The sequence below is a fragment of the Arachis stenosperma genome, chromosome 5 (assembly GCF_014773155.1).
Source record: "Arachis stenosperma cultivar V10309 chromosome 5, arast.V10309.gnm1.PFL2, whole genome shotgun sequence".
Classification (NCBI taxonomy): domain Eukaryota; kingdom Viridiplantae; phylum Streptophyta; class Magnoliopsida; order Fabales; family Fabaceae; genus Arachis; species Arachis stenosperma.
The window spans coordinates 2,656,752-2,665,337 of NC_080381.1; the positions used below are offsets into that span (position 1 = coordinate 2,656,752).

Below are 8,586 nucleotides of genomic sequence, written 5' to 3' on the forward strand. Positions count from 1 at the left end.
GAAATTTATTGAGTTGTTGATTGACGTAACTTTACAAAAAAAATGTGAAAGAAAAATCTAGTCGATCAATACTATATGATTAACAAAATTTATTATTTTTTATCAACAAAAATATTTTTATACTAAATTTTAAATCTTAAATATTAATAGTGTAAATTTAAAGTATTAACTTAAAATATTAGCTAATATTAATTAAAAAGTTAGTCCTAACATTTTTCTTTTAACAAACATGCACTAAATACAAAAATCATATAGAAATTATATATGTTACAAACTAGCATGTAAAATTTACTTAGATGAAATCAAAGACTTGTAATATTACAGCTTACAAGAACTTCCAATCATTCCAATCATATAAAACAATTTGCTTAGATGAAATGAAAGACTTACATGAACATAGCTATCAATCTGAAATTCATTTTATTTAATATTCTTACCAAAGATCACAGATCCATCCTCAATTTGCAGCAGGTTCTACAACAATCTTGTTTTGAGACATGGGCATTTCAGTTTCAGCAGTATTGATAGTAGATGAGTCTTCTCTAAACTTCTTGTATAAGTCACCTTTGTATAACTCCCTAGTCCTATACACCAAAATCAGTGACACAAGTGCTCCAAATAAACACACAGCAGTGATTATAATGAATGCTAACTTGTAACATTCAGCACCATTGCAATTCAACTCTTCATTTGGATTTCTCTTTAGTCCCATTGCTGCCATTTGCCTTAGACCTTCTTTGTCATAGAATTGCCCAGCAACCCTCACACTAAGCAAATATGACCCAATTGGACTTGCTATTGACCCAACATTATACAATGTTGAGTAATATTTAAGTCCAAAAAGTTCAGAAATTATTGAGAAAAGTATTGGCCAATTTGCACCAAAGCAGAACCCAATAACAATAGATGCTACATAGAGACCATTTGGGACATTAAATGCAATTAAGAGGTGACCAACACAAGACAACAAAAGTATTGATGTTAACATGAAAGGCCTAGGGATCTTGAATTTTGTTATGACAAATTCTGAGACCACACCTTGCACAATTTTACCTAGGTAGATCCAAATTGCCATAAGGGAAACAAATGTTGTTATGCTATGTGGGGAATATCCTAATGATGTTCCAATTTGACTCAAGTTATTCACAACTGTGAGGTTGCCACCTAGACCACATATAGTAGCAAAGAACAAAATCAGCATGTCAAGATTGAAAATTGCTTGAAGTATTGTATGATCTTCACCTCTGTTTGGTGCCTTGAACATGTCTTTCCAACAAGATCCTGATGATGATGGTTGTGCAGGCTTGGTCACTTCTTTAGGCTTCTCTGTAGTTATGATATTCAAAGGCTTTGGATTTGGAAGATCTTCACAATTCAATTGTTGTTGGTGTTTTTTGGCCTTCCAAATTCTGTGTTCTTCCTGAACAACAACACCAAGTGGAAGAAAAACAAGCAAGAGAAGCATCACAGTGGTGGTAGCATAATATTCACTCTGAGTGAAAGAGAAACATTTTTCAACTATGATTACAATCATGAGGAACACTGCAAGGACTAGTGACATGTAAAGGAAGTTATAGAAAGCCTTGGAATCATTCTTCTGTTGAATACCCTTATGGTGCCTAATGAATGGTAGAAAAAGAAAAGCTGTAGCAGTTGGTAGCCATGCCATGAGTAAAAGAAGAGATTTTGTGTCACTTCCATAGAAAGCATAGTACAATTGAGTGATAATTGCAGCACTCAAACCAAGGTAGCCACTTAGAAGGCCTATAACAATACCTCTAACACCAGGGAAATTCTTAACACTTGTGACAAGTGCACCAGTGTTTGTTGAACAATGTGAATTTGCTCCAATGAAAATGTACAAACACATGGTCCAAATTTGTGGCTTTGCAATCTTTTTGCTGACAGCAAGCCATACAATGAAGTAGCCAAAGAAATTGAGGACACCACCAATTGTTAAGACAACATAAGGAGGTGTGATTTCATTGATTAGGCCAGAGAGAATGCCTATGTTGGAGCCTAAGTCCTTGAAAAAGCTTAAGAGATTGAGAGTAGATTGGTCATATCCCAATGATGATTTGATTTCTCTGGAGTAGAGGCTGAACATGTAGCTTGCTCCTGAAACCGACATGATCATGAATGATGAGAAAACCATGAACCATCTTCCTGTGAACACTTGGACTGCAAAATCTTTGCTTCTTGCACCACCATTTTCACCTGACAACATCATCTTTCTTTTCTCTTCTCTGATCTTAGGTGCTTTTTTCTTTGTAATTGTGAAGGGTATAGTACTAATAACTAAAGCTGTGAAGGGTATAGTACTATATAGTGTGTGCTTTTAGGCTTTTAGTTTTTTGTGGTGGGAACAAAGACGGTGAGTGATAGTTTGTTTGCATCTGTATTTATGTGTAATTTTAATTTGTTTGAAGAAAAGGTGCAACATCTAAAGTATGCTGCTACCCCAGAATTTTCTTTCCTTTATTACTTCAATTATCATCTTAATTAATGAGTGATTGATCTGTTGCTGATGTAGAAACCTTTTACCAATATGTGTAGTAAGACTTTAAGTTAAATCTTGTCCCCTCCATATCAAAGAAAAAGTCACAATGTATGTGCTAACTTATCTTTTTTTTTTTTCTATTTCTCTTAGTATATCTATATGACTATATCTGTATATTCTTAATATCTTAAGTACTTCTTAATTTTGATATTATCATATTATATACATGCTTTATAATATAATATTTTACCAGTCTGTCTTCGTTTTATTTTTTTTATTTTTTTTTTCCGTTCCAATCCCTTTAAGCGAGCTAAAAGGTGTTCTCTATTACAAGTTTTTTTTTTAATGAATAAAAACAAAGCTTAGCTTATTCCTAGGAAGATACTTTATAACATATAGTATATACTATCTACCAAAAATTCTCAGAATATAAAATAACTGATAATGTTTTCTATATTTTTTCATATAAGAAATAGATAATTTGTGCTTAAATATTAAATGTTTTTGTGCTTAAATGGTATATTTTCTTGATCTTTTAATTTTAAGAAGCACAAAATAAGCTAAAAAGGAGAAAAAAAGAGCTTTGGAAAACACTTTAAAGTTGGAGCACACTTTGAAGGCTTAGGCCACGCTTTTAAAAGCGTTGCCCATGACCAAATTAAAGAAAAAAAGGCAATCAGCATACAATGCTGCGTTCACTTAGTGAGCTGAGCATCATCTTGATGCATTTTCAATTTGGAAGCAAAATTTTGGCTAAGTTAAAATCTGGGCGCTTACAGCATGACAATGCCTTTTTCAAAGGGCTATAACTTGAGCTACAGACGTCCAATTGATGTGCTTTCAGTTGCGTTGGAAAGCTGACATTCAGAGCTTTCCAACGATGTATGGCAATTCATATTTGACATGAAATTGAGGCATGAGTGAAATACATCTTTAAGGGCCAAAAGCAAGCAAAAATAGACCAAAGTGCAACCACCAAGATTCGAAGAGGGAGCCTCACTCCAAGGCAAAGAGGCGCTTCTAATAGCGCTCACTTGGAGAGCATTGTCGTGCTCTCTTCAAGAAAATGCAAGGAAAATTGCTCCCCAAATACTTCCACCAAGGCTTGAACACGGATACCTCCCCTTGGAAGCCAATGCTCAGCTCACGGTGAGCAGAGCGCTACTCCCTTGTTTTGCCAAGCATTGTCACACACCAAAATTGACACGGCCAGGGACACAAATTGAATGCTGCGCTCCGCACATGAGCCGAGCATTGCCCTGGGAGCAACACCCATGGGGCAAAATTCAATTAAAATTCCTTTTGAACTCAACTCTTCACCAATTGAACCAAGGCCATCTAGACCCACTCTTCTTCAAATCCAAAGCAAGCTAAGCCCATTATCATCACTCAAAGGCACAAGGATCAATTAGATTAGGATTTTCATTTTAATTTTAATTTGTTTTAATTTCATTTCCATTAGAAAGCTCTCTCTCTTAGTTTTCATTTTCTATTTTGAATCTTGGGTGGAGAATTGAAGGAATTTTATTTCATTCTCCCTTTGAGATTTCTCTTTGTTTTGCTTGTCTGCATAATTTCATTGAATTGTGATTTAATTCAAGGTTCTCTTTACTTCTTCTGCAATCTCTATTTTAATTCTCTGCAACTTTTCTCTTGTTGGATCAAGGAAGAACTTGAGATCTAGACTTGTTTTTTAGTCTCCTCCACTCCTGAGATCTTCAACATTCTTTTAATTGCTGCAATTTAGCACCAGTCATTTTCTGTTCTTAATTCTTCAAGTAATTTTACTTTCCTGTTTGAGATTTGTTATAATTTCCTTTTGCTGCAAGTTAAAATTCAATTTACATTGAGTTTGCTTTTGATCTTTGGCTCCCATTGCTTTCTGTTGTCATTGCTTTCAATTTATTTTTGTGCGATTTTAATTTCCTGCAAGTTTCCTTTTCTGAAATTTATATTTGAGTTGCTGTGAGCTTGATTTAAATTTTCCTGCACTTTAAGCTTCCTGTTACTTGTTCTCAAGATCTCCTTGATTGCTTGCTTCATTGCTCTCTTTAATTTCCAGCACCCAATCCCCTTTACATTTGATGCAATTTACATTTCTTGTCATTTAAGTTTCTGCAATTTACATTTCTTACTCTTTAAGTTACTTGCCAATTTACATTCTGCAACTTTAAATTCACTGCTATTTACTTTCTGTTGGCTACAATTTCACACAATTCACTTCAATGTTAGCTTGACTAAACTAATCACCCACTAAAGTTGCTTGATCCATCAATTCCTGTGGGATCGACCTCACTCTAAGTGAGTTTTACTACTTGATACGATCCCGTACACTTGCCGGTAAGTTTTAGGTGTTTTGAAATTTGTTTTTCCACAAAAATACTATCACATATCTTATAGTCTATTTTATATATTTTATTCTCTATTCTATCTACCTCTACTAAAACATTTTTTGCAATGAAAACTTTTCGAATAGACATATATCTAAAAAAAACTTCTATACAAAATGTTAGAATTTGAATCCTTAACTAAATGTTGAAATAAGATAACTCATCAATTAATTAAGACCAACTGTATTAGGGAAATGCCATTTTTTAATTTTCATGCACTTCTTCTGGATAAAATTGTTCTAAGAAACAGTAGTGTAGTTGATAACAAACTATGGTCGAGTTTTGATAACCAATTTAATTAAATTCTTTTTGATAAAATAATTTAAATAATAAATAACTCTATTAAAAGTAACTTATAAATAAGTTATTTTGTGTTTAAATTTTTAATTTTAAAAGTGTTTATTTTATAGAAATATGATGAAAAATAAAAATATTATGAGAGAAGTCATTTTTTGTAATTTCTTTATAAATTCTTAAATAACTTCTTAAAAAATTGCAATTTGATTTTAAAAATTGCACATTAATACTACTATTTTCATAAATCAAAAATTAAAAATAATTACTTCTAAATTTCCAAAGGGCCCTATATATGGTTGGGTGGCCCTGTTGAGGGGACCTCAAGTCTTAAGTGCGCCATTGAAAAAATATGAGATTTGAGATATCATAGATATATTTACATAGAATTATACTCATATATATCCACCACGGTATATGGTTCTCTTGCAGCCACGATGAGCGCAGAAACTCATACCTTAAAAAAACAATACATCATCATATTTATCTTATTATAATTTTCAATTTATTAAATAGTTCATGATCAGTGCCAATTTCTTTTCAGAGTCAAACATATACTACCAAAAAAAAATATTCTTGAGTGCAGTAAATGCATATTCATGAGAACGACCAGAACCAAGCTTTAGTCCACGAACGAGTGTCATCAATATTCAACACCACGTTATTTGACAAAAAATAGAAAAACGTAAGGGTTTTTTTCTCAGCTAACACAGTCAACATAGCGACCTCTAGTTTTATATGTATCTATATATCTATATATAACGCTAAAAGTGAGTCATACTAGTTGATAGTTCGAGCTTGACTCGTTAATAGTTTAATAAACTAGACTCATAAACTAATGAATCAAACTTAAATCTGAAATTGAGTTCATAAATTAAATAAGTCGAACTTAAATTTAAATAAACTCACTTTAATAACTCGTACTTTGGTTGATTATATATATATATATATTATAATATTAAAAAAATTATTTTTATATAATTTTAATGTAAGATATGAATAAAAAATTTATAATTGATAGATAATAAATATATAAAATTATTCTTTTTAAATATTTTTTTAATATATCTAAATTATAATTTATTAATATAAAATTATATATTATATTTTGTTATTTGAACTAATTCATAAGCTTGAACCTGTGTGTAAATTTTTGATAAATTAAATTTGAATTTAAAAAATAAATTCAATTATTAATAAATTAAACCATGAGTCAAATTCAATTTTTATGAAGCGAACTTGAATTTGATTTATTTCGACTCACTTTCGGTGTAATCCGTATATATATTCGGTGGCTTTTAAAATATTTTTATGTTTAGATTTACGTTTCAACCTATATATATATATATATATATATATATATATATATATACATGATAAAAGATATATGAATATTCCACGTATGTTCACGTGTCTTATGTTCTTGTTTCTTTGTGTCATGCACAGACTCATAGGAATGTTTACGTTTATGTTTCTTTGGTGAGGCAGCTAGCAATGTTTTGTTTTATTATTATTCATGTACCATTTTTTCTTTATACTATTATTATTATTTTGGTGCAAGAGGATTTGAATCTTTTAAAGTTTGAATTTTATTTTAGAGAATAAAGTATAATTTTTTATCTTTGAATAATTTTTTTTATATTTATTCTTGTTCCCACTTATAAAATTAATGATCACACTTTACTCTTTAGAATAAAATTCAAACTTTAGATGATCCAAATCCATTAGTGTTCTGTGATTTTGTTTTCCTGGTCACGGATCGATACATTGCCAGGCCAGGCCCATATATCCTCGGGACGGTGGCCCAATTATTGTTTGGCGGCTTCGGAAGGATATTTGTTGGTTTTCTTCATATTATCTTTTTCCTTTTTTCTGTTTTTTTTTTTTTTTATGTTTAGACTTTAGACACAAAAAAACTTAATAAATAAATCTAATTAAAAAGTGCCTTAAAATATTGAATAATTAAGATAATTAAAATATAAATTTTAACTCTTTAATTCATTATAAAAATATTTAATAAATAAAAATTTAAAATTATTTTTTAATTAAAATTTTCTATTTTTAATATCTTTAACTAGAGCCTAACAAATGGCATAATAATAAAATCCTATGCATCTCTTTTATTCCATCCTACATGCTCTACTACCATTGAAGAGCCTTATAATTAATCATAGCATGTTCCCCACGGTATGCATGTTTAATTAAATAATAAAAGAAATTCATATATATATAAATATAATAAGGAAGAAGAGTGATTCTACAATATTATTCCGATCAGCATGTGTTAGTTAATTAAGGCTCTCTTTTTTTAAAATAAATTGGCTACTATTAACTTAGCATGCTTCTTATTATATGTTATCTTTTTTTAATATATTACATATTTATATATTATATTTACTAATTAATATATAATCTAATATATTTAATAAATATTATTTTTATATTTATTTATTTTATTTTTATTTTATATTCACCCTTTGTTAAATTAATTATTTTTAATTTTACATAATTATTAAAATAAATATTCAATTTTAATAAATATATATAAATTAAGAAGTAAATATTTTATGATTAATAAAAGTATTTTTGTTTGTTTGTATAGATGTTAACTGAAATTTAATGTTTATTTTAATAATTTCATATAATAAAAAAAATTCATTTAAAAAAGAGTAATAAAGACAATTTATATATATATATAGAAAAGAAAATAATGTGATTTATTTTCATATTAGTTTACCACCTTAAATAATTAATAAAGATGATAAATAAATATTTGTGAAACAATATATATAGAATAATAGAATATTCTTGTAACATATCATTTTATATTTTGTAAAAAATAAAATATCTCATCATAAATAAAAATTTATTTAACTAAAATATATTCTAATAATATATAGGGATAAGTACGATTTTGGTCCCTAAGGTTTAGTGCCAGAATCAAAATCGTCCCTCTCTTGTATTTTTGGTATTAAAATCGTCCTTATCGTTTTTTTCCGTATTAAAATCGTCCTTTTAAATAAAATTTTTTACTTAATTCCTAAACTACCCCTATTTAATAAATAAAATAAAATTTAAAATAAAATAAATATAAAAAAAAAAAGAAAGAAAGGGATCAGAGAGGCGGGGGGGTGGGGACTGGGCAGAGAACAAAGAAAGGGGGAGGGGGGCCGAGAAAGGGGGTGGGGAGGGTGGAGGGGGAGAGAAGGGAGACACCATGCCACCGCACCGCCGTCCGCCGCTTCTTCTTCTTCTTCTTCCCGCCACTGCACCGTCGCCCGCTTCTTCCCGCCGCGCACCGCCGCCTTCTTCTTCCCGCCGCCGCACCGCCCGCTTCTGTGAATTCTGGATTTCTTCTTCTTATTTTTGATTTGTTATTTTCTGCTTGTTGATTGTTAATTT

General features: G+C 30.2%; 1 protein-coding gene across 1 annotated transcript; it reads right to left on the minus strand.

The window, feature by feature from the left end:
• Positions 1 to 280: 280 nt before the first annotated feature.
• LOC130979729 (protein NUCLEAR FUSION DEFECTIVE 4-like) lies at positions 281 to 2,436 on the minus strand. Its single transcript, XM_057903253.1, has one exon. It carries the CDS (start codon positions 2,228 to 2,230, stop codon positions 458 to 460), a length of 1,773 nt encoding a protein of 590 aa, XP_057759236.1. The 5' UTR covers positions 2,231 to 2,436; the 3' UTR covers positions 281 to 457.
• Between the last annotated feature and the right edge of the window lie 6,150 nt (positions 2,437 to 8,586).

Coding starts and splice junctions, on each gene's coding strand:
- LOC130979729 (XM_057903253.1), bottom strand. CDS start 2,230: ATGATGTTGTCAGGTGAAAATGGTGGTGCAAGAAGCAAAGATTTTGCA.